Genomic DNA, 27543 nt, shown 5'->3' on the forward strand with positions numbered 1-27543 from the left:
GGTCCCCAGCTAAAGTAGTTAACCACTTTATCCATTTATAGCTTGTAGATTGTAGATCTGTAGCTTGTACCTCTGCTATTTTTGAACATTTTTGAAAAATCTTGAAATTCTTTTGAACATTTTGCATGTGCAACACAAATCTTCTCTTCAGGGGGTCCCTGGCTCATCATATTTTCAGATGGAGGTCCGCGGACAAATATCAATTTGGGGGTCCTTGACATTAAAAAGTTTGAGAACCACTCCTTTAAGAGGGTACTCTTATTCTGAAGAGAGCGTCCACCAGAAGTCTTATATTTGCTGGTGGAACACATCTAGAAGACGTTAGCTAACAGCAGACTGTTGTTGTTTCAGGTAAAATGTCTCTTTGTTTCTTTAATTCATAATGTTTATCACCGTATAATGTATGTGTGTTACTGAGTCACATGATGCACACGGTGGGTAATGACGTATGTTTAACAACACAATGATATAACAGCTTAGCTTATCATAGCATGCTAGCATATCTGCTAACAACACAGTAATAACACAGCTACAACACAGTGTGCTAGCCAGTGGTGTAAAGTAACTAAGTACATGTACTCAAGTACTGTAAGTACAATTTTGAGGTATTGTTTACTTTACTGGAGTTTTTCCAATTATCGGTACTTTTACTTCTACTCCACTACATCTCAGAGGCAAATATTGTACTTTTACTCCACTACAATTATTTAAAAACTTTAGTTACTTTGTAGATTTAGATTATTATTACTAAACATACACTAACCACTTCAGCCCTATATACATTTCGGCCATTTGAAAATAGCAGATCTACAAGCTCACAATACGTCACGATGCAACACATTGTGAGCTTGTAGATCTGCTATTTTCAAAAGATTTGTATACATTTGAACATTTGTGAAACGGCACCTTCTGCATGATGAGTACTTATTAATTATATTTTGGTACCTATACATTTGTACTTTTACTTAAGTGCATTTTTTTATATCTGACTTTCACTTGTAACAGGGTAACAGAGTATTTCTAAATTGCAGTATTGATACTTTTACTTAAGTCAAATATGTGAATCCTTTTTGCACCACTGACAATAACCAATATTCAGTCATACAATTGTACAACAATACAAGTGGGTCGTGACCAAATTATAACAGTGCAGTAGGTTTGAATGGACTGATGGTTTTCGTTTTAATATATTGTTATAAAAGCCGGACTGGAGTGCAGGAGCTTTAAAATAACTTCAACACAGACATAACTATTCCCTGCAACGTTTCTCCCTTTCATATTTGTTTTGAAAGTTGTCTGAGCAATACAGACTCTGTCTCTTCCATTGACAGCACGAGGCAAACATGTTATATCTAATTTAATTAAACTACAATACTCTCCTATATGACTATTCTATGGACATCTAGGTCAGGTGATGCAACTTTGATGATGGAGAGGGCCACCATACTGTATTTCCACACTCTCTCCAGAGGAACACATTGCATACACTGTCGGGCAGACACCTCTTATCTCCATATTTTAACTTTTTTCGTAAATTAATGCCGTACTTCACCATTCTATGTCACACAAAAGTAGCAAAAATAGCCGATCTACAAGCTCAAAACGCGCCACAGTGCGACGCGTTTTGAGCTTGTAGATCTGCTATTTTGAAATTGGAATCCAGATTTTTGGGGGCTGGTGGGTTGACCACCCAACTTGACTCACGGCTGACCATAATGAATAGAGAATCATGTCTTAAGGGAGTTTATACGTATATCATCATCACATCAGGGATCGTTATAAAGATAATGGACAACGTTTGGACTTCTATCAGGCCCAGGTATCTATTCAACCCAAGGTGCTGCCAACGTCCAACATCTCTTCAAACTTGGAGATGCATTTAGGGCATACATGGGCAGCTGGCGGCCACATGCGTCCCCAACCTTCACTTAATGTGGCCCGTAGGTTAAAGGGGAAATCCACCCATTTTCAATATTTAACTATGTCATTAATATAGCATAAAGGAGTTGTGTGGAAATAAGAAAAAAGTTCCCCCCTTTCTGTGTTGCCTTGAACTGGAGGATTGAATTACAACATGATGACTCATCGTGTTGTAATTTGCCATGTTAAACCCAAAATCAATCTTCCAGTTCAAGGCAATACAGAAAGGGGGGAACTTTTTTCTTATTTCGACACAACTCCTTTATGCTATATTAATGACATAGTTAAATATTGAAAATGGGTGGATTTCCCCTTTAATATCAGAATACTGATATATTATTGATTTCAGCTGTTTACAATTCCTAACATGCAAACATGACCCGCTTTAATTACTTCAGTCTATATTAGTAGCTTAGTGACTAGTATTACAATTCTATTGTCTTTTATGTCCAATGTATTTGTATTTAAGTTCATAAAATGTACATAAGTATAACTAAATGCATTTGAAATTAAATAAAAATGTAACTTTTCAGGATTCCAATTCAAAAATAGCAAAAATAAATAAATCTGGATTCCAATTAAAAAATAGCAAAAATAAATAAATCTGGATTCCAATTCAAAAATAGCAAACATAGCCGATCTAAAGCTCAAAACGCGTCGCAGTGCGATGCTTTTTGCGCTTGTAGATCGGCTATTTTTGCTACTTTTGTGTGACAGAATGGCGAAGTACAGCAAAATGCAATGTGTCCCTCTGGAGAGAGAGTGCGGAAATATAGTGGCCCTCTCCATCATCAAAGTTGCATCACCCCTGATCTAGGGGCACTGACCACTTCTTTAGACCTTCTGTTCTACAATCAATCTTCATCTACAACTCATGTCACATCAAAGTCCTTCTTCTGATCCTTAGTTAATTCCAGACCAGTGTGTGAGTCCAGCCTGCAGGTGAACATGAGTTCTTCTCCAGAACCAACCAGCTCCGTTCCTCCAGAGCGTCGAGGACGGAGGAAGAGACGATTATCCAGTGGTGATTATCCAGCTCGTTGTGAGCTTTTAGATATTCTATTTTCAAATAGCCTATGTATAAAATAGTGCTGAAGTGGTTAATGTGTGTTTTAGAATATAATACTTTATATATCTGCAAAGTAACTAGTAACTAAAGTTTTCAAATAATTGAAAACTTTTAGAAGTATTATATTTGCCTCTGACATGTAGTGGAGTAGAAGTAAAAGTACAGAAAATGTGAAATACTCCAGTAAAGTAAAAAAAAAATCCTCAAAAGTGTACTTAAGTACAGTACTTGAGTAAATGTACTTAGTTACTTTACACCGCTGGTAGTTGTAGTAGTATTGTCTACCTCACTGCTGTGTGCTTTATAGCAGTTCATTTGCTAAACATGTAATGAATGTATGAAAATAAAAAAAAACTGTAACAAAAGCTAACGTAAACTGTTAAATTACACAACGATTTGAATGATGATCAATCTGTAACATAACATCATGCAAAAACTAACATTACTTACTTCCACTATGACTCACCAATTCAACATTCAACAGGCTTTCATGGAGGATTCCATGAACCTGGTGGAACATCTAAAACCCAATACACCTCATGTCTGTCACAACAATACACCTCATGTCTGTCACAACAATACACCTCATGTTTGTTAGAACAAACCTTTGATGCAGTGTTGATTTTGACAGAAAATTCTGATATGGTTTTATTCATAGTATTTTGACAAAAAAATCCATTTAGTTTTTTTCATCTGAAATGTTTTAGTTTTTGTCTAGTTTTAGTCGACTAAATAACATAATATTGAAGTGGACTAAATCTACAGTTGATTTAGTCGACGAAAGTGTATTTTGGTGGTGCCTTGATGGCGTCGCAATGGTTGATTTTACACTTGGTTGCATGCTGAAAATAGCAGATCTACAATCTCACAAGTGAGTTTGTAGATCTTCTATTTTCAGAGCGCAACCAAACATAAAAGGACTTGTCTTTTAGTTCTACTGGTTCTCTTCTCCACTAGATCCCTCACTAACATTTCAGTCTAGTTTGACTTAGTTTAAGTCATTGTAGCTTAGTTTTTATTTAGTTTTCGTTAGTGAAAAAAAGGTAGTTGAGAAACTTATTTCGTCATAGTTTTAGTCGCCATAATCAACAGCTTTGATACCCTGTCTTTGAAAAAAAAAACACTTCTTTACACCTCTCTGTTTCAACCTTCATTCAACCCATGTCTCATCAAAGTCCTTCTTCTGTTCTTTCATGCCAGACTATGAACCTGAAGATGAGTTCAAAGTTAAAGTTGAAGTTAAAGAAGAACCTCTGGACACCGGTAAGTTTCATGTTCTTTCTTTCTCACTTAAAAGGTCCCAGGTGCGCCATGTGATGTTTTTCTTTATAGTTATTCTATTTATAGTGGCTCATAGGAATAGACTAAGTGACAACCAGGAATAGCTTGGTGACTACTAGAGAGACGGGTGACAGCCGGAATGTAGACTGCATCCTGGGAGCAGTATGGGTTAGCGCCCCCAGCCTGTGTCTTCCGTGAGGAAGAAGCCCAACAAACCCACGGTGAGGCCTTTAGGAGGGCCACTCAGGCAAGCCGCAAGTGGAGCCTGATCGTGGGTAGCTACTGGGACGTACGTCGGGGCTTGATAAACCCCGGCTGGGTCACCTGGGTGAGGGTGTATGTTGTTGCGAGACCCAAAAACACCCGTTGACCCCAGGCTACAACACTATGATACGTCCCAGTTGCATCCATGTGATGTTTTTCTTTTAAAAATAATGTATTGTGCTTTTTGTTATGCATTTTCTCTAATTAAGATGTGCTTTTGGATCGCTCAAAGAGAAACCCCACTATAAAATAACTGTCCGATCTACAAGCACACTGTGAGCCTGTAGATATATGATGGTTCATTTAGGAGGACCCGCCATCCCAATTGTAGCCACTAGGGGGTGAAATGATACACAAATCCTACCAATGGTCTCCTAAGTGGGCAGCGCCTCCGTCATGACGGCAGATCTCGCAAGCGACCTGTGTTTATGGTGCTGGATCCTATGGCTACCTTGTGATGATTTGATTGACAAGCTACAAAACCAATAGCATCAATTCCCCACCCCCACTCTGGTCCCAACCAATAGCATTAATGTCCGAGTGCATTTTTCGGACTGGATATAGAAAGGTGGCGGATTTGAAATTGCTGAAAAATAGGCTTCATTTACAGTCCGTCCGTAGAGTCTATGGGCGTAACGCTGTCCATATTGTTTTACAGGCTATGATGCAGCCTGCAGCCCGCCCAGTGTTTACCGCAGCGGAGCCAGTGAGAGAGCGGCTCAACGAAACCGCAGCGCCTCCCCGTGTGTTTACCGCAGTGATGCCAGAGAGAGAGCGGCTCAACGAAACCGCAGCATAAACTCCCCGTCGTGGTCCTCTTCGTCGTCTCGAAGAGGACCTCCATACAGGTATATGTCTTCTTTGATAGGAGAATTGATGAATACTTATTGACGTTAACGCGTGATAAGGGCAGTGGTGGAAAGTAACTAAGTACATTTACTTAAGTACTGTACTTAAGTAACATTTTTAGGTATTTGTACTTAACTTGAGTATTTCCAATTTCCAATACTTTTACTTCTACTCCACTACATCTCAGAGTCAAATATTGTACTTTTACTCCACTACAATTATTTGAAAACTTTAGTTACTAGTTACTTTTCAGATATAAACAATGATATAATAAAACAAACATTAACCACGTTAGCCCTATTTTATACCTAGGCTATTTGAAAATAGCAGATCTACAAGCTCACAACGCGTCGCATCGCGACGCGTTGTGAGCTTGTAGATCGGCTATTTTCAAATATTTAGTACTTTTACTTTTGGTACTTTAAGTACATTTTGATGCCAATACCTTTGTACTTTTACTCAAGTAATTTTTTAATTCTGGACTTTTACTTGTAACAGAGTATTTTTATATTGCAGTATTGGTACTTTTACTTAAGTAAAGAATTTGAGTACTTTTTCCACCACTGGATAAGGGACTATTAATACATGTTGTGTCCAGTGTTGTTTTGATGTTCTTGTCTCTATGGAATGATTGGTTCATTTGACGATTGTTTTATTCAGTTTTTGATTTTGTTATTGACACATTCTTCTGCTTTTAAGACATTCACTGACAGACTTTACTGGGTGCACCCCCTGCCAGCATTTTTTTTGGCTGAACCAAACATATTGTTCTGCATGTTGCTGAACCAAACATATTGTTCTGCATGTTGCTGAACCAAACAGAACCAAACATATTTTTTTGCATGTCGCTGAACCAAACATATTGATCTACATGTTGCTGAACTAAACAGATTGTTCTGGTTGTGATTTTTCTTGGAGTTAACACAATGGTTCTATGCCTTAAGGTAATTTATTCATCACAGTAATCACATGACGTTCATTATTTTAACAGCAACAGGGAAGTCCAACTTCGGGTGGGACTTATCTTGGACCCAAGGCTGAAAACGCACTCGCGCCGACACGGTATTGTAATCTATTTAAACCCCAATACCTCAAATGTAATCCCTTTTTATATAAACAAAATGAATTAGATCTATGATTTGAAATGGAATTGAAAGTTAACTGAAAATAATATGTTTGCAGTGGTGGAAAAGTACTACATTTTTTGACTTAAGTAAAAGTATCGATACTGCAAAGTAAAAGTCCGGAATTGTACTTGAGTAAAAGTACAAAATATTGTTATCAAAATGTACTTAAAGTACAAAAGTAAAAATACTCATTATGCAGAATGCCCTATTTCACAAATCTTCAAATGTATATATTTTTTCTACAAGCTCGCAATGTGTTGCATCGCGACACATTGTGAGCTTGTAGATCTGCCGTTTTCAAATGGCCGAAATATATTCAAGGCTGAAGTGGTTAATGTATGTTTTGTAATAATAATTAAAATCTACAAAGTAACTAGTAACTAAAGTTTTTAAATAATCGTAATGGAGTAAATGTACAATATTTGCCTCTGAGATGTAGTCGAATAGAAGTAAAAGTACCGAAAATTGGAAACACTCCAGTACAGTAAAAGTACCTCAAAACTGTACTTAAGTACAGTACCTGAGTAAATGTACTTAGTTACTTCACACCACTGCATGTTTGTCTGTAGTTTGCATTCTAATCTTCTAAACTGACACACATTGTGTTCATTGTCTTTGTTTAAAGTCTTAAGAGTCCAGAAGCTGAAGGTGATGCTGAGTGGAGATGAGTCTGCTCTCGTCTCAGAGCTCAGGAGAGCCTTCCCCATCATCAAAGACAAGCCGTTTGATCTGTGCACCGTCGACCGACAAAACAACATCCGTCTCATCCGTCAGAGACCCTGGACGGTCGAGGCCCTGCGGATGCTGAACGAAAACAAACGGTCGGCCGTGTATATTCTACCCAAGGTACAGTATGGTACCAGTGGTGTAAAGTAACTAAGTACATTTACTCAAGTACTGTACTGGAGTATTTCCAAGTATCTGTATTTTTACTTCTACTCCACTACATCTCAGAGGCAAATATTGTACTTTTACTCCACTACAATTATTCGAAAAATTTAGTTACTAGTTACTTTGCAGATACATTATTACATTATACAACAGACATTAACCACTTCAGCCCTATTTAATACATAGGCTATTTGAAAATAGCAGATCTACAAGCTCACAACGCGTCGCTATGCGTGTATGTTGCCTCAATTGGATAAGAACGTAAAGGTGAGATTTGTTCTCCACAGAAAAAAATTACAAATCCAGACGAGGATGACGACGAGGAGTTAGAATCTGAAGAGTCAGAAAGTGAAGGCGTAAGTGTCCGAACCCACGCCGGTGATGAGGAGATGGAATATTGTGTTTGCTATTAATCGTTTGACGTCCCTCGTGTGTTTTATGTAACTTGTGCTCTCCTTACATTGTCAAGGAGACGTGCCGTTACTGCCAGAAGCAACTTCCCCCGGAGCATCTGAAAGTCCACATGCTGTCCTGTAAACACAGGTACCTGTATCAGTTATGTATTTAACACATGAAGACCGGGAACGCATCTGTTGTCATTTTAGATTTCTTTGGCCATTCAAAAATAGCAGATATACAAGCTCATAGCGAGGCACCGAGTGCCGCGCTATGAGCTTGTAGATCTGCACTTTTTTTTTTAATCGTGAAAATTTGAATATTTATCTATTTTTTTAAGCGAACATTTGTTACTCAAATATTTGCTTCTGGGGGGTCCCCAGAATCAGAGTTAAAAATGCTCGCTTTAAAACATAATTATGAAAAAAAGAAGTAGGTCATTCAATGTCACTGTTGTTGTTATGCTAAACATTACTAACTTCATGTGTTATTATTTCGCATTACATAGTTGTTGTTAACTAAGTCAGCTGCTGACTAACATGACATGAAAACCATAATGCTTAATGGGATTATTTCCCCCTGGAAGACAAACAAAAGGCTGTGTTTTTTTTTAAACTTTTCAATTAACCTAATTGACTATTTTAACAGCCCTAAAGTTGAACTTCGCGTGGGACTCATCCTGTACCCAGGGCTGAAAACATTCTCTCATCAGCACGGTATGGTGATCTCTTTAAAACTACCCTCATACAAAAACACATACATATACGGGCCAATCTATGATTTGAAATAGAATTGAAACATTTTATTCTAATATTCAGCTAAATTGACGTACATTGTGTTATTTATTTTTTTTAAATTGGTTCAGCCTTAAGAGTCCAGAAGCTCATGCTGAGTGGAGATGAGTCTGTACTCGTCTCAGAGCTGAGAAGAGCCTTCCCCATCATCGGAGACAAGCCGTTTGATCTGTGCACTGTCGACGCACAGAGGAACATAAATATCATCAAGCTGAAACCGTGGACGTCCGAGGCCCTGCGGACGGTGAATGAAAACAGACGCTCGGCCGTGTATATTCTACCCAAGGTACTGTGCGTCAGATGCAAGGGCCCAGCTTCCTGCTTTGAAATTGAGTCTATATAGGAAGTAAAAGTTCATATGAATGGCCTGTAGGTTCGCTGTTTTGCCCCTGTTGGTGTCAGAAAGAATTACTCCATTCAAGCGGATGGATTTTTGACGAACTTTAGACTTGAAAAAGTGCTCCTCTGAGCACAGGTGTCCGCCAGGTGGTGGCGCTATAACAGGCCCATGTCAAAAAATGGAAATGGCATCCAGGGAGTGTGTGTGCAAAGTTTCGCTGCGATCAGGCCAACGGTGCCAGAGATTAGCTGTTCACAGACAAAAGGACGGACGGACAGGGTGCAAAACATACTCTCTCGCCATGCCTTTCGGCCTGGCGGAGACAATAAACATTGTCATGAATACTATATGCGTCCAGGTGCTAGTCTTCTTTCAATCATCATGATATGCGTTTTGGTAAATTATGGTCCCATTTATTTAAAAAAAATATGATAAAGTAGGCTATGCTCTAGGAGGGGCGGGATGATTTGATTGAAGCTACACAACCAATAGCATTCATTCTCCGCCCCCGCTCTTGATTGACAAGCTACCCAACCAATAGCATTCATTTAGCGATTGATATCCTGTTGCTTTTTGGTATATATTAAAGATGGCGGATTTAAAATAGTTGAAAAATAGGCTTCATTTACGGTCTGTAGAGTCTGGGGGTGTGACCTTCTCTTTTATACAGTCTATGGTTAGATGCCATAACATTACGGATTACAGGCAACATGTTGCCTCAATGATTTCACTTGCATAAGAAAATAAAAGTGAGGTTTTGTCTTTGTTCTCCACAGGAAAATATCACTTTTCCAGATGAAGTGAAGGTGGAAGGTGAAGAATCACAAAGCAAAGCTCCGAGTGTTCGAACCGACGCAGATGGTGAGGAGTTGGAACGTGAGGAAAGTGAGGCGGCACATTCTGATTCGGTAAGACGTCTCAAACTACTGCAGATACCAGTGGTGTAAACCACATCACAAAAAAAGGAGTTGTGAAGGAGCTGTGATGTGGTTTATGTAACTTGTTCTCTCCTCATGTTGTGAAGGAGCTGTGCCGTTACTGCCAGAAGCAAGTCCCCCGGCACTCTGTGCGCGTCCACATGCTGTCCTGTGGACAGAGGTTCTTGTAATCACTTATTTGTTTCATGTGCTTTAATCATCTGTGCCATAAGTGGAACCAGTGGTGGAAAGTAACTAAGTACATTTACTGAATTATTTTGAGGTATTTGTACTTCGCTGAGAGACAGACTGATATATGTTTTATTTTGTAGGACATCTGATAGATTGCTTTATCATTTTACAAACACCTTAGGCTCAGATCACACATTGGAATAAGATAGACACAGACACAACGGAGATCTCCTTCTTTTTACTTGCGCAAGGAGCAATGTACAGCTTGACCTGAATCACATCATTGAGAGACAGACTGATATATGTTTTATTTTGTAGGACATCATTGAGAGACAGACTGATATGTGTTTTATTTCGTAGGACATCACTGAGAGACAGACTGATATATGTTTTATTTTGTAGGACATCATTGAGAGACAGACTGATATGTGTTTTATTTTGTAGGACATCGTTGAGAGACAGAGTGATGAGGACAACCACACAGTCCATGCTGGAGGCTAAATGGTGACTAAAGAATGCATTTAAAATAGTAATAATTTATAATAATTTTCAGTGATTGTGACTCCTTGTGGTAACTGACATGTTAGTCGACCAAAAAGGCTGTTCATGAAATAACTAATTAACTCTTATCTCATTTACTGCCAGAGTTAAAACGTCGTCTATAGCTGCCCTTGCCAACGGCGAAAACGAGTGATTTTACTGAACCTATGAAAAATCATGGATTATTCTCTCTATTCTCTCTCCGTCCTCACGGTGGTGCTCGTGGTAATCCGTTACACAGCTGTGGCCGTTTGAATGAGGCTTGTTTTTGTCGTAAAGCAAGAGGAACGTAGACATAGCCATTTCCCCAAGTAAACAGGAAGCTTGTAAACAAGCTTTTATTTTTGTAAATGACATCAATTCTGGGTCTGTCGTCATCAGACAGTGACAGCATCATTCATAGGGTAGATAACAGCTCCATCTGGTGGAAAACCACTGAAAACACAAAGTCCTGTAGACTGCAGGCAACGTGTTAAAGTGAAAAAAATCTCTCCTGCATTTACAACTCTATAATTCCTTGAATCACAACTTTGTTCTGCATTTTCTGGAACCGGATAGACTTTTGTGGTTGTCATTGTTCTACATGGCTAATGCTATAATAATACTACTACTACTAATAATAATAATAATAATTGTATTTATATAGCACGTTTGTAAACAGAAGTTACAAAGTTCTGCATTGTCTGTTTATTTATCACTATAATCATGTTATGTTCATTATTTTAACAGCACCAAAGTCCAACTTCGGGTGGGACTTATCATGGACCCAAGCCTGAAAAAGTACAAGCATCAGCACGGTATTGTGATCTATTTAAAAATGCCTCAAACGTACAGTATTCCCTTTATACAAACACAAAACGGACAGATCTATGACTTGAAATGGAATTGAAACTTACACTTTAGACTATGGTTTGCATTCTAATCTTCAAATAAAGTGACACGCATTGTTATTTTTTAATAAAAAAAAAAAAACATTTTCAGCCTTAAGAATACAGAAGATAAAGGTGAAGCTGAGTCGAGATGAGTCTGCACTCGTCTCAGAGCTAAGGAGAGCCTTCCCCATCATCGGAGACAAGCCGTTTGATCTGTGCACCGTCGACACACAGAGGAACATACATCTCATCACCCAGAAACCCTGGACGTCCGAGGCCCTGCGGATGTTGAATGACAACAAACGGTCGGCTGTGTACATTCTACCCAAGGTACTGTGTGTTAGACGTCATAACATTCTGGATTACAGGCTAAATGTTGCCTCAATAATTCCACTTGAATAAGAAGATAAAGTTGAGGTTTGTCCACAGAAAAAAATAACTAATCCAGACGATGAGGAGTTAGATTCTGAAGAATCAGAAAGTGTCCAAACAAATCCAGATGATGAGGAGATGGAATACGAAGAAAGTGATGCGGTCACAGGACATGGTTCAGTAAGTCATCCGGATGCTATGAACTCTTTGACTGCCAGAAATAAAACATCATGCGTGTGCCGCCGCGATCATCCGTTCCATAGTTATGGGAAGTTGAATGTAGGCGTTCTGTTGCCCAAAAGGAACAGAACGCTTTTCGAAATCGAATAACATCTAGTGGAAAACCACTGAAAGCACAAAATCTCGTCATTGGCAGGCTGCGCCTTAGTGAAATATGACGAGAAATCTCGTCATTGGCTGCCAAATAGTTAAATAATTTCAGCACATGGTGGCACTGATCATATGGTTATGTGAAAGCATGGTTGAATCATCATGTCAAATCACTTAACATCACCACCCAGACCTACGTTTTCATCTACTCTGCTGTCAGGGTGTCACGTTTAACTTATCCAGACTCTGATTTCAGGAAAGTTTAGAAAAGCGCCGAAACATCACTGCACAACGAGACGCAGAACACAACAGAAGCTTGGAGATGAACAGAGAGAGGGTATTGGAACTCCCAACTTTAAGTGTGTGTGTGTGTGTGTGTGTGTGTGTGTGTGTGTGTGTGTGTGTGTGTGTGTGTGTGTGTGTGTGTGTGTGTGTGTGTGTGTGTGTTAAATGGGGTACAATAATGGTAACTATGTGTACTTAAGAGTGACGTCAGAGTTGTTCGATTAATTCCCCCAAACCATCTTTATTTCCTTTTGCAGAATTCACCCAGTGGTCATCTGCCCAGACGGTCCGCTGTATTATCCACCCCACATCCCTGCGCTCCAGCCTCTGAAACGCCTCATGGCTCTTCAGCATCATCATCTACCAGTAGTTATCCACCACCTTTATCTCTGTCTCCTCCAACCTTAGCAGCGTGGCCTTCTCCACCTCCGCCCGCTCTTAGAGCGCCCACACCCGCCCAAACACCTCTGGCACCGCCTCCACCCGTTTCTACTGGGAGCCTGATGCCATCATCTTCTCCCACATCTACTCCACCAGAGCCCCGAAAACGTGACCTACGGGCGATACTGAGTACGCTGCTGATGAACGTAGATCTGAAATCACGGCCGCCATCGGCGAACAGCGTAAACGTAGTGAGAGCTGACGTTTTGGGAAGTGCTTTCAGAGCATTTAGGAGAGGAACATTCAACCCCAGATTCAAACTAGACGTGGTGTTTGTTGACCAGCTTGGTCGGGGAGGCGGGGCCGTGGACCTCGGTGGAACAACTAGAGAGTTTCTCACATTACTGATGAAGTCTCTTGTGAGCTCAAGCTTCTTTGTGGGACCTTCTGGGAGCAAGAGTCTCGCACTGGACTCAGTAGGTACGTATACATGAGAGGACACCACTTAAATGTACACGAGGAGACACCACTTTAATGTATTATGTGTATTATGATGTATTATGCTGTTTTATCTTGTGTCCTTGCTTACTGTAAGTCGCTCTGGATTAACCCATTTTGGTCGGGAACCCCTTTTTGTAACTATACCTTTCAGGTCGGGAACCCCTTTTGGGGTTTCTGTTGCTATGTATGTAAACATGAGGGGATACCAATTTAATGTACATGAGAGGACACCACTTTAATGTACTGAGGGGACACCACTTTAATGTACATGAGGGGACACCACTTTAATGTACATGAGGGGATACCAATTTAATGTACATGAGAGGACACCACTTAAATGTACATGAGAGGACACCACTTTAATGTACATGAGAGGACACCAAAACGTCTGTTCTACTTCCAGCACTCAACAGGGGGCGCTACAGAGCCATTGGCTCCATCATCTCAGTGTGTGTGGTGCATGGAGGGGTGGGGCCTCGGGTGTTTTCTCAGAGACTCCTCTGTCAGCTGACAGGACGACCTGCTCCTCCTGGAGACATGTCTGAGCTGGACGACCAGGAGCTGAAAGCTGAGTTACAAAAGGTTCAGTTCAACACATTCACCAGGCTTTTCTCTATACCAAGTTGTAAAGTAAACATAGTGAAGGGGGAAAGAAATAATACTTAAAATAAAAATAATTAGAATAAAAGATTTAGCCTTTTATGCTTTGTAATAAAAAAATGCACAGGGGAGATATAACAATGCATGATTGACATTTAATAATGTTATACATGTAATAATAGCAGAAATAGCTGATCTACAAGCTTGTAGATCAGCTATTTCTGCTATGTTTTAAGAGCAAAAACTCATGTTTGCATTCATTCCAGATCCAACAAGCAGGCGGTGTGGAGGGGGTGCGTGCTGCTGTGGCAGAGGCACACAAACTCTCCTCCCTGTTAGGCGGGCAGGAGCATCGTGATCCAGACACAGAGCGATGGAGATAAACTGGTACGTTCATCACTGGACTTCTACCTGGATGGCAGACTGAGTTTACCTCTGCAACAGTAAGTCTAGTAATATAATATGCTTGTTGTGCCTGTGGAACAGTAATGTGCATGGCTATTTTATTTAGAAGATTGTAGTAGATATTTGGTAATCATTTAGTTCAGTTTGTCCATGCACTAGACAGAAAATACACAACAATACAACATGTACACTACAGCATGGTTGCTCTGAAGAAGGCCGTCACATCTGTTGTTTTATATCTATTTCTCTGCGTCCATAATCCATAATAAAATATTGTCACGTGGGCTAAGTGTGTGTAGACCTGTCACAATTGTTACATCATCGTCTAATCACAATTATTTGAGATAATCGTTTTTTTTTCTTTTTGCATAATTGTCATAATCGTTTCCATGTTGCCACCTTTGTCTCTTGAAGACCAGTCATATGTGCTCTGAGTAACTGGCACAAGCTTTTATCATTTATTTCGTAAATGCTTTAAAACTAAAGCAGGCACTCAAGGAGACCTCATGGAGACTTGAATTCATGGATAATGTTTAGTTTTTGTCGCATTTCTAAGACAATAATTTGATGATCGGACCAGTAGGCAGTGGTTCGGGTAGGAGAGACAAAGGAGACTATTTGTGTCTCCTACCGGAACCGCTGCCGGTCATCAAATTATTGTCTTAGGAATGAGACAAAAACTATAAAATGTCCATGAATTCAAGTCTCCATGGGGTGACTAATCCATAGGAAAAAAGTCATTTTGGGGTGAACTATCCCGTTAAATGACGTCAAATCACTGATAGTATCTTTTCTATGTAAATGTCTAACAGGCTGCGTGAAGGCATGGAACAGCTGGGCGTGCTGCAGGCCCTCAGAGACAGCCCCGCCTTGCAGAGGCTGTTCGTTGGAGCGCCCCCTAGTGGAGGCCCCCCCGCCCCGCTGACTGCAGCGGTGGTGAAGGACCTGTTCCAGGTGGTTTACTCTGTGGAGGACGGCCGTCGCTCTGCAGAGGAGAGAGCGGTGGGATACTGGAGGGACTGGCTCTACGACATAGAGGGTAACATGTTTCTCTCTCTCTCTCTCTCTCTCTCTCTCTCTCTCTCTCTCTCTCTCTCTCTCTCTCTCTCTCTCAGCAGTGCTGTGTCCCTCGCTGTTTTAACAGATCTGACACTAATATGCAGCAGTGCTGTGTCCCTCTCTGTTTTAACAGATCTGACACTAATATGCAGCAGTGATGTGTCCCTCTCTGTTTAACAGATCTGAGACTAAAGTGTTGTTAAATAAGTTAACAACACTATATAATGTAGTCACTAAAGTATAATAATTAAGTCTTATTTAGTCACTAAAGTATAATAATTTAGTCTTATTTAGTCACTAAATTATAATTTAGTTACTAAAGTAACAATTTAGTGACTAAATGATACTTTAGTGACTTAATAAGACTAAAGTATAATAATTTAGTCACTAAAGTATAATTATTTTGTCTTATTAGTTGTCACTTTCACACAGTTGAAAGCATTGAGACCAACCCTCAATGGTTCCTTTCTGAAAAAGGAGGTTATTGTAAAAGGATTTACGGGTTCCCGCATGTTTGTGTACCATGAGGAGTGGACGGTGCTTGGCGCCTTTTGGACCCGGAAGTGACGTCGGTTGACATCTGCATGGAGTTTGAATAAACCACTATATGAAAAAAAAATCTAACTCTTTGGCGGGCATTCTGGTGTTATGTATCGTATGGTGTTATGAAACGTTTGTCCTTCATTATAAAGACATATAGAAGAAACAACAAGTTAACTCACTCTTGTCATTCTGAGTGCGACCCATTACTTTTGTAAACACTTTAGGTACTACAACAAAAACGTTATGGTTAGTCAGGTATGGTTATCCAGATACCTGATGAAGTTATGGTTAGTCAGGTATGGTTATCCAGATACCTGATGAAGTTATGGTTAGTCAGTTGTACTCGCAATAAAAAATAAAGACCTGCGGGAGCCTCATGCTTTGACTGCTCTGTCCTTGTAAGGACCTTTTTTTTAACACATCTATCCACCGGAACAAAAACATTCCACCACGACCGTCCATTCTGTTGTAATCGGCAGGTGAATAAGGCTAGTTTTCCACAAAAAAAGAAGAAATCCGAGCTAGATGTGTTTTTCTACACCTCATAGGATAGAGGTGGACGGAAGTGAAACTTTCTTGCATGACGTCATATCCGTCCATTCCTTCTCTCACAGTCAAGGGATCATTCATAGGTTGCGGAGGAGCGCCCTCTAGCGTAATTTAAAAAATATATATATATAATAATGGACGTAGATGTACATCAATGGCCAGTGGCGTGCACAGACATTTTGAAGGGCAGGAGCTCAAGTAAAAAAAAAGCAAAAAGGGCACCTTGTGCGGCGCGCGGAACCACCGGCTGCCCTAGTAGTGCGATATTTATTACAGGCACATATTGTACAGTACGTCGTAATTGCATATGTATTTGTTTCAATAGCCATATGCTTTTTTTTTTCTTTTCCAAAAGGGCACTTCTGGTCCAGAGGGCAAAGGGCAGGTGCTCCAGCACCACCTAGAGTCTATCTGTGCACGTGCCTGTCAATGGCAGTGAACGTGTTCAGTAAAACATTGAGTACTTTTTTCCACCACATGTTTAAATGTTTTGCAGGAGGAGAGGCCGTCCTCCATGCTGACGGGGAGCAGCGGCAGCATCCGGTCCGGGTGACTCTGAAGGACGTCTTAAGGTTTGCTACGGGAGCAGAAACACTTCCTCCTCTGGGGTTCAGAGAACAACCAGCGCTGGACTTCCTGCACCACCGTGATCCACTGGATCACCAGGGGAGGGTTTTCCCCCATGATCCACTGGATCACCAGAGGGTTTTCCCTTATGATCCACTGGATCACCAGAGGGTTTTCCCTGAGGATCCACTGGATCACCAGAGGGGGGTTTTCCCCCATAATCCACTGGATCAACAGAGGGGGGTTTTCCCCCAATATGATCCACTGGATCACCAGAGGAGGGCTTTCCCTCATGATGATCCACTGGATCACCAGAGGAGGGGTTTCCCCCAATATGATCCACTGGATCACCAGAGGAGGGGTTTCCCTGATGATCCACTGGATCACCAGAGGAGGGGTTTCCCTGAGGCCGACACGCACGCTCTGATCTTAAGGTTGCCTCTGCATGCGTCGTACGAAGACTTCAGCGATCACATGATCTCTGGCATCGTGCAATCACTGAAACCGGGGACAGCGCCCCCTGAGGGAAGGTTTCCAACCATGTGTCACAATGTGGGCGGGGCTGTGTATAGAGCATAGACCAAGGGTCTTCAACAGGGGGTCCTCAGAGTTACTACAGGGGGTCCGCCAAATCTTTGTGTGATATGATTTTTATTTTTTTACATTAACCACTTGAACCCTAGGCCCTAGCATCCCTTTTCTGAGGAAAAATGTAGCCAAAAATAGCAGATCTACAAGCTCACAACGCCTCGCGCTGCGAGGCGTTGTGAGCTTGTAGATCGGCTATTTTTGGCAAAGAGTTATAGGTGTTAAGAGGGAAAAAAAGAGCAGCAAAAGTTTATCTGAAACACAATTTTATATAGAGGGGGTCCCTGCTTCATCTCTCTCTCAGCTAGGGTGCTGTAAAAATGAATGGACAAAGCGACGCCATTGGTTTCTGCAGGCCGTAAGTGAAGCCGATTGTTCAGGAATTTCAAATCCGCCATCTTTCAATATTGTGTCATATCCTGCGCAACCGGAAAGAATGCTATTGGTTGGGTAGCTTGTCAGTCAAATCATCCTGCCTCTCCTACAGCATAACCTACTTTATCATCAACTCTAAAGTAAATGGGACCATAATTTACCAAAAGGCATATCATGGTGATTGAAAGAAGACTTTAAATTAGTGACTGGAAGCATATAGTAATTATGACAATGTTTATTAAGGTAAGAAAATCAAGTCTAAAGTTTGTCAAAAACCCACCCAGTTGAATGGAGAGTAATTCTTTCTGACACCAGCAGGGGTAAAATGGCGAGACTACAGGCTATTCATATGAACTGTCACTTCCTATATAGACTCAATTTCAAAGCCGGAAGCTGGGCCCTTGGTCCTCGAGAAGGTATCGAACCACGTGCCACAATGTGGGCGGGGCTGTGTAGGCCTATAGAGCTACTGCAGGACCTTTTCTATTGACTTTTTTCTAAATTGTGGTTTTGTGGGAGGAGGAGAAGGAGGAGGAGAGGGGCGGGGCGGACGAGAGAGAGATCTAAAGGAATCTAAGGTGAGCCGGTATAGGGTCAAAAAGCTGAGGCTAAACAGTTGGTGAGTGCAGTCGGTGTTAAACTAATAAACAGCAGTGGTGTAAAGTAACTAAGTACATTTTCTCAAGTACTGTACTCAGTACTTTTACTTCTACTCCACTACATCTCAGAGGCAAATATTGTATTTTTACTCCACTACAAATATTTCAAAACTTTAGTTACTTTGTATATTTGTATTTTTATTACAAAACATACATTACCCACTTCAGCCCTATATACTGTACATTTCGGTCATTTGAAAATAGAGGGATCTACGAGCTCACACTGCGTCGCGATGCGACACATTGTGAGCTTGTAGATCTGCTATAAGGATTGTTATGAATTTTATACATTTGAAATGTTGTGAAATGGGACATTTGATACCAATACCAGTACCTTTACTTGAGTAAATTTAGAATTCTGGACTTTTACTTGCAACAGAGTATTTATATATTGTAGTATTGGTACTTTCACGTAAGTCACATTTTTGAGTATTTTTTCAACCATCATTATTTTGTTGTATATTATGTTTCTGTTCTCACTCCACACTCGGTAACTATTTTCACAGACAATAGCCGATCCAGGGTTTTAAGTGTTTATGAAACGGAGAAGAACAGTTACTGTAACACAGAAGTACATAATGCCTGTCATTGAAGAACCAAACTAATGTTTTTTTTTTCGTTAATGTTTGGACAATAAATGTTTGTGAACGATGTTGAAGATGTGACGGTTTGATGTACTATTATTCATTGTTGTAAATGACAATGTATTGTTTACTTGTGCTACCGTGTGTGGTGTTGATGTCATTGTATGCCTCGTATGGGTTAAATTAAAACCGTATACACATAAGTCACAGTGGCAACCATGGAGCCTCTGAGACCCCTCCTGTGTATAATAGAACTATCACTGAGACCCTCCTGTGTATAATAGAACTATCACTGAGACCCTCCTGAGTAGAATAGATCATGGGTCTCCATGCAGATTAGTCCACGGGCCAGACGAGAAGTCAGGGACACGTAAGGTGGCAAAATCTCTTTGGCACCATTTTGTTTGTAGGGTCCATATAAGTACTTTGAAACATGATAACCTTTTCAAATGAGTAGCTTTAATACTTTTTTAGGACATTCATGTTTTTGCCATTATCTCCCCACATTATCTGCACAGTAGTTCTGTACCTGGCCAATAGAACCGTTCGCAATTTGGTGTTAGGAGAATTTCTCACTTGAACTGAGTCAATGGGTACCTAGACATGAAAAATCACAGAGGTTCTCATCCGCCATAGTGCCACGAATGGCGCAATGGCCAAATCAAAAATGGCCGCCATCGCCTACAGATGATGAAAATCCAACTTTTTTTGTTTCTGAGTGTATATACACATGCAATACCTCCATGTTGACTAATTGTGGGGTGGGGAATTCATTTCTGTTATGACCACTTTGGGTGATGTTGACCTTGAAAGGTCATGGTCAAGGTCATCTTGCTATTTCGAAGACCTTGGCCATAACTTGGCCATTGTTAGGACTAAAAACAGGTGTAATAAGACTAATTAAACTAATTCTGGCATTTATAATTCCTTTCTGATATTGTTTTGACCATTAAGGAGCATCTTGTCATTGAAATATGTAAGTCAATGCAATTTTTCAATAACTCAATTACTCAATAACTTTCATCGTATTTTTTTTCCAATAATGATTTGTTTTATTTCTAACAAAAGACATACAAATAAAATCGTAACTCAAAATCAAATAACAATTCCTCTCAAAGTGCACTATATGTGTGCATGCTGGTTAGTGTGATGGACTTTTACAGGATGGATTTTAAATGTTTCCATGGCAGAATATGATGCATGGAACTCCAGCAGCACGGCACCCACATCGGCAAGTGTCACACTTGCCTGTATACTTGCATGCTGTGAGCAGACTTGGTGGTAAGGCCTTCAGACACTTAGATGGCAGGAGTGTACCAAAGTGCTCCTCCCATCCATGTTCCATTGGTGCTAGTCTTGCCTGAGGTTCCTTGGCTGTCGCAACAGGTCGCAAGCCCTATGCGCCAGAAAGACACCTTGGATGTGGCCTCTGATCTAGCCTGGCGTAGCTAGACTATATCACTGCGTGGATATGAGTCTGGTGCTTCCATGAGGACGTTTTGTTTCCCAAGGGGCGGGATCAAAACAATGTCCCTCGACGCAATTGGTTAGACCTACAACCAACTACCAATTACAGTCGCCCATATTCGAATACTGGGCCCTGATTGGTGCCCCACGTCTTCTGGGAAAGGAAATGGATTCTCTATGGAGCGGTGCCAGACCCAAATCCCAGAGTGCAATTTTTTTTTGCACTCGCAGATTCGTCTGGTCCCAGGCTACCTCTGATCACACTACTTGTGGGAGGGAGAGCATCCATTCCAGCATTGGCACAGGTATAGTTTTCTACCCTGAGGTCATCAAATGTTGTACTTGAACTGGACCCTGCCCAGACACGCACCAAGTACTTCTCTGTCAACGCTGTGTCTTGTTCAAGGTGTCTGCCTCTCCAAAGATTGTCAGATATTGCACTGGGTCAAAAGCCATAGCTGCATGTTTGGTCCCCACCTTACTCATGCAGTCATCTCCAGTCAGGATGTGTGCCTTGATCACTGTCTTGGCTAGTGGTGCTCCAAGATGAGAGACTGCTTGATGCAGTGGGAGAATGCGCCGCTTCTCACCAGTGCCATACTGCTGCCAGATCTCCTTCATCCTCAGTGCTTGGAAGTAAGTATATGGGGTGTAGTATAGCAGTAATGTGAAGGTGTGTGTGTCATTGGAGACTATGACAACTCTCTTGCACTGTTTCACATGAACAGCCCACTCCACATGCACCACCATGGGGTGGCAGTGGCTCAGGGGTAGAGTGGCCGGGTAGAGTGAACTGGAAACCGCAAGGTTCCTAGTTCGATCCCGGGCTCCCCCAGAGTTAGTGTCGAAGTGTCCTTGAGCAAGACATTGAACCCCTAATTTCTCTGAGCAGTTTGGTGCCTTGCATGGTTTCCTCCGCCATCGGTGGGTGAATGTAATGTACAATCTATGTAAAGCGCTTTGGATAAAAACGCTATATAAATGCACCATTTAGCATTTACCACCAGCCTGTCAGCCTCAGCACCAATGGCTGTCCTGGAACCTATGGCCTGCAAGTGTGTACAGACCTGCAACCTTCCAGACTGTTCCTGCCTTGCCAACAAATTAAAGTGCACAGAAATGTGCAAGCTACAAACCTGCAGCAATCAGAAGGAAGAGGAGGAATATGAAGTGGAACTGATTGATTATGATGATGATAATGATGACGATGAAGAATTGATATTGGTATGACAGTTATGATGATGATGATGGTGGTGATGATGATCATTGATTAAAGTACCTCTCAAGCCTACTCCATAAACCGACTCGGACCTCCTCTCTGTCCCTAAGGCAAACAAGTGAACCATGTTCTGAACCTTGTTCTGAAGGCTCTGTCGGGGACAGAGCCTTCAGTGTGGCAGCCCCCACCCTGTGGAACTCTCTCCCAATAGGGATTGGTCATGCTCCTGATCCATCCTCATGCAACACTGGACTCTTAAGGCTGTGTGTCTTGAAAAGACACCTATTCTCTCAGGCTTATGGCATATAGTTGTTTGTTGTTTTGTTAGTTTGGCTGTTGGTTGTTCATTGTTTTTGAAAGGTGCCATATACATTCAAGCTACTATTATTATTATTATTTTATTATTATTAAAGTGAATGAAAGAGAGAAAATTATTCTCCCCCCCCCCCCCCCCTCTGTATCACATGTTCTGTTCAAAAAAAGTGGCACGCTTTCTTCATTATTTGAGTATATGGTTGGTGTCTTTGAAGACTGATAACTGTGACTAAGCTACCACTTGGGAAAGGCTATCATGATCAAATATCATCTAGGGATATAGACCTATTCAAAATACAAAACTAGATTTTGCAAAATGTTGCACTTGAGTGACCCCGATTAGTGAAAATGCTGTTCACATCGTATCACAACGTGAAGTGTTGTGAGCTTGTAGACATGCCATTTGCTGAATGTTTGCCCCAGAATAGGCATGCTAGGGTTCATGTGGTTAAAGAAGTGAATGTAAGAGATTGAATAATGTTTTTTTCCCTCTGTATGACATGTTCTATTCAAAAAAGGTTAGGCGATTTTTTCATTCTTTGGATCTATGGTTGGTGTCATTGAAGGCTGATAACTAGGACTAAGCTACTACTTGGGAAGGGTTATCATGTTGAAATATTATCTAGGGATATAGACCTTTTCAAAATACCAAACTAGAATTTGCCACCTTGAGTGTCCCTGATTAGTGAAAATTCTGACCTGGGCCCATGGACTAGATGTCAGTACAGGACAGTTTCAGGGCCGGTGCTTAAGACCTGGAACTGTGTCATTTTTAGATTTGAGCTAAAAGGCATTATTTTACACTTTGGGCTATTCAAAAATAGCAGATATACAAGCTCATAGCGTGGCACAGAGTGCCGCGCTACGAGCTTGTAGATCTGCTATTTTTGAAAAATCATGAAAATGTGTGCAAATCTTTGAAATATATATATTTTCCGCGGCCAAATACATAATCATTTTGGGGGTCCTTGACATGAAAAAGTTTGAGCACCACTGATTGATTGATTGATTGATGTACTTTATTTAGTAAGACATGAGAACAACAGTACATGGAAGTACAAATTCACAATACAAGGTCTACTAAACTGGAAGACTCATAAAAGCACAGAGCTTGTTTCAAATGAGTTCCCCATGCACACAAATCATGATGACATATAAGAGACAGACAGATATACACAACTACTATAGAATGTCATACAATCAGTTTACAGGTTACTGGTATGAAGAGTGAGAAATATGTACAAAAGGAGAAGGAGAGAGGGGGGGGGGTAGGGGGTAGGTTAGGTTAGGACTTAGACAGGGGCCATTTTCCAATTGCAGCCTCCTGAAGGTGTATCTTTAGGGCTGTTTTGAAAGAGAGTAGGGTTTTACACTCCTTTACTCCTTTTGGTAGGGCGTTCCACATTTTTGATGAATAGCATGAGAACGAGTTGCTTCCCTTTGTTGAGCCAAAAAAGGGTTGGACAAGGTTTGTGGAGCTGCCTCTGGTATTGTGATCGTGGACATCATTAACATTTTGGAAGTATTTTGACAAATACAGGGGGATCCCAATGGATATATCTTGAAGACCAGGCCCATAGCAAGTTGCTGTACTCTGTCCGCAACCCTAAGCCATCCAATCCTATCAAAATGATCAGGGGTTAGATGGATTTTGTAGTTGAGGCCAAGAAGTAGCCTTACAAGTTTGTTTTGGGATGTTTGGAGCCTTGTTTTTAAGGCCTTGGTGGTGTTGTGATACCATGAAGTACATGCATAATCGTAATGACCTTGTATGAGGGCCACTGCAAGAGTCTTCAGAGTCTTCTTACTGACTTTACGATCAATACTCCGCAAATAGCGTGTTTTTTTGTGGACCGTTTTGCTCGTTTTTTCAGCATTTTTGTCACCAGAGAGGTCAGCCTCCAAGATAGAGCCCAGGTAGGTAATTTCGTTTTTTCTTTTGATGATATCATCACCCGCTTTGATCGTGAAGCTCTCTGCCTTTCTGAGGTTAGGAGTGGACCCAAAGAGGATGCATTCCGTTTTGCCCAGGTGTAATGAGAGCTTGTTGTCGGAGAGCCAGATGCAGATCTTGTTGAGTTCAGAGCTGAGAGTTTTCTCAACCTGCAGCCTGTCCCTGTCCGAGACTAGCAGGGCCGAGTCATCTGCGAACAGGAACAGGTTGCAGTCGCAGGCTGACGACATGTCATTCACATATATCAGGAACAGTAAGGGTCCTAGTATACTTCCTTGGGGAACACCACAAGTCACTGGGAGGGGGGGGGACTGGGTGCCGTTTACTTCCACCACTTGCTCCCTCCCTTCCAGGTAGGATCTCATCCAGTTCACTGACGTGTCATCAAAACCTATTGCTCTGAACTTATTGATCATAATCGGGTGATTAACGGTGTCAAAAGCCTTCTGGAGGTCCAGCATGACCATGCCGCAATATTTGCCCTTTTCAATCTCTTGTTTGATAGAGTCGTTCAAATAGAGAAGGCATGTGTCAGTGGAGTGGTTTGTTCTGAAGCCAGATTGGAATTTGTAGATTAGATTTTTCTCGGCAAGATACTTGTCGACCTGTTCATAGACTATTTTTTCCATGACTTTCGAGATGGAGCTTAGAATAGAAATAGGGCGGTAGTTGCCAGGGTCTAATTGGTTTCCTTTTATATAGAAACTGATATAGAAACGTACGTTTTTCAGAATGCTTGAGATTTAGGAGACATGTAGAATCGGCTTCAGGTCTCAATGGGTTAACACACCAAGTGCCAGAGGTTTTTTAAAACAGGGTACATCCAGTGCCAGCATTTCTTACCGTTTACACTGATCTGTTTAGAGCTGTAGAAGCCGCTCCACGAGGACCCGGATGTAAACAAAGGGTGTCTGTGCGGGATGGTCGAGGGTCCCGACTAACTGACTGGAACAATAATATTTCTAACGCAATCCGCCATTGCAGAGTGATCGCCCGTCGAAAATGGCTTGTTTTCACCACGGTAAAAAGATATGGAGATATGGACCTTTTTCTCAAGATCCTATCATTGAAGCGGACGGAGGGTACGTTTTTTGGACTGGATTCACATCCGTCCATTCCATTTTACAGGGTCCGCGGATCATTCCTAAGTTATGTTAGAGCGCCCCATGTGGATTTTTTTTTTTTTGTAAAAACGCGTAGATTTACGGCTATGGCACTCGACGTGTGTATTTGTGTGTTAATGTGCAACATAGTTTTCTCACTCAACAGTAAACAAACCAACATACAGTTTAAGTGTACGGGATAAGATGAGACACTTTTCACTGGAGTTGTCCTGGAAGCAAGAAACATGAGATCTAAACATCTACCCTTATTTCAGGATGTTTTCTATCGGTTGAAAGGATGAGTAAGCATCTATGACAAAGGGCCATAAAATATGACTTATTAAAAAAAGAAAGTGGCTCAACTTGCCCCAGGTTAGGGGTAAGTTGACCCACATATTTTAATATTTCAAGTTTAAACTTAATCAAGTTAATGTAATAACACATTTCCATTTTGCAAACAGTTTTATGTATTTTCTTAACGGGGATTTAAACAAGCCAATTAAATCAAGTTTGTTATTCAGAACCTTAATATTTGCAATTGTTAATACAATATTGCAAACTTCTCTTAAATTAGCTAGGATCCTGATGAGAGTGCGTAAACATGAACACAACACACCCATCCTCCGTTCACTCCACTGGCTTCCCGTCTCCTTCAGAACCGAATACAAGGTATCCCTTCTGACACATCAGTGCATCCACGGCAACGCTCCTTCCTACCTCAAGGAATTAGTCCCCCTAAAACCCTCAACCCGCAACACCCGCTCTTCAAACACATACCTCCTCAAAACCCACAAGGCAAATCTTCGTACCATGGGCCGGGCTTTCTGCTCGGCCGCCCCCGAACTGTGGAACGCACTGTCCACCTGAGAGCTCCACAGTCAGTTGATTCCTTTAAGATAGGACTAAAGACCTACCTTTTTAGCAAAGCATTTTCTTAGCTGGTTTTACCCATAGAGGTATAATATAACTAGAGGGAGGATTGCCCCGCCCCCAGCTATCATTTCAATGAATGTGCTCAGGCGTTTTGAAGCACCCGGAAGACTGCCGGAAGTAGAATTATTGGGTCGATTTTGGGTTGGCGTAAAGTTATGAGCATGCGCACTAGTGTCATTTTTACGTTCTACGGCAGCCCGTGTGTCAAGGATTGAACGCGAGATATTTATGAAATTCACTGGAGATGCCTATGTATATGTAAATGCATATGTATTTATGTATAATACGTTTACATATTTATATCTATATATGTAAATATATATCAGTATGTTTTGCTCGCGCATGTATTTCTCCCCGCCTGCAGTTCCAGCTTTGGCCACTGGGGTGGCGGCTTCAAGATTTCTCAGCGGCTCTGGGGGCTTGGTTTTACCCCTAGGCTTTATGCCCCCATGTTTTTAATAGTTTTATTTTAGTTTCCTAGTTGTTCTTTTCTTTTATTGGTGTGATATTTATGTTTTTATGCAATTGCCTTCTGTAGCACTTTGAGATTTCTTGTAAATGTAAAGTGCGTTCTGTCTGATGGCCGATTCTGTCTGAAGTTCCCAATAGGCGTTAGTGACGCGCCCATCTGGTGAAACCCGGAATTACACTCATTGTAAACAGGAAGTAAACGAGTGTGAAAAAATGCCGTTCGGCCACAGACGGCATTAAAACACTTCTTTATTGAAAGATATGGATTATTACATTAAACTACTACCCCGTAACGAGAGTTAACTTTTGGAGCGTGGGGGTAAGCACCTTTTTTTTTCAATTTGTACATGTTTGGAGTGTCTACGGGGTATAGTGTTGAAAGTCCCTGTGTCCATGGGGGGTGAACCCTACAACTCTCGTAGATTGAAAACGCCAGAATCATAAATACGTCTACGGGAGTTGTATTCTACAGCTAATCCTATCACATAGAGATTTGGCGGACCCCTGTAGCAACTCTGAGGAGCCCCTAGGGGTCCCGGACCCCCTGTTGAAGACCCCTGGGTCATTCTCTACTATATTATGAATGAAGGCAGCACCCACCGTTGCAGCACCCACCCTCTGGAACACACTCCCACACCTCACATCAAAACCGCCCCCACCCTTGCCGTGTTCAAAACCTCCCTCAAAACCCACCTCTTCAGAACTGCTTTCCCCACCTAGCTGAGCCTGATCTCCTACCACCCTAGTCTCAATTTTTGTTTTATTCCCTGGCCTTCTGTAGCCTTTTTAACTTTTTATTCTCTGTATTTTCTTATTAAAGTTGTTTTGTTT

At 41.2% G+C, this 27543-nt stretch overlaps 1 protein-coding gene across 1 annotated transcript; it reads left to right on the top strand.

Annotated features, from left to right (window-relative positions):
• The first annotated feature begins 2862 nt into the window (after nt 1–2862).
• On the top strand, nt 2863–15275 carry LOC311059029 (uncharacterized protein). Its single transcript, XM_084076605.1, has 20 exons — nt 2863–2944; nt 4190–4252; nt 5193–5382; nt 6375–6445; nt 7136–7356; nt 7689–7757; nt 7871–7944; nt 8446–8513; nt 8663–8877; nt 9708–9839; nt 9956–10029; nt 10485–10544; nt 11310–11377; nt 11562–11782; nt 11882–12004; nt 12411–12491; nt 12697–13300; nt 13725–13903; nt 14188–14364; nt 15139–15275. The coding sequence occupies exons 1-19, from the start codon at nt 2869–2871 to the stop codon at nt 14302–14304; spliced, it is 2706 nt and encodes a 901-aa protein (XP_083932731.1). The 5' UTR covers nt 2863–2868; the 3' UTR covers nt 14305–14364; nt 15139–15275.
• The last annotated feature ends 12268 nt before the right edge of the window (nt 15276–27543 follow it).

Source organism: Gymnoscopelus microlampas, assembly GCF_963454915.1.
Source record: "Gymnoscopelus microlampas genome assembly, chromosome: 13".
NCBI lineage: Eukaryota > Metazoa > Chordata > Actinopteri > Myctophiformes > Myctophidae > Gymnoscopelus > Gymnoscopelus microlampas.

What these genes read in the sequence shown, in the direction of transcription:
- LOC311059029 (XM_084076605.1), top strand. Translation starts at nt 2,869, where the DNA reads ATGAGTTCTTCTCCAGAACCAACCAGCTCCGTTCCTCCAGAGCGTCGA. An exon ending in AACGCACTCGCGCCGACACG is followed by an intron (nt 6,446 to 7,135) that starts GTATTGTAATCT and finishes CTTTGTTTAAAG; the next exon opens with TCTTAAGAGTCCAGAAGCTG. An exon ending in CCGTGTATATTCTACCCAAG is followed by an intron (nt 7,357 to 7,688) that starts GTACAGTATGGT and finishes TGTTCTCCACAG; the next exon opens with AAAAAAATTACAAATCCAGA.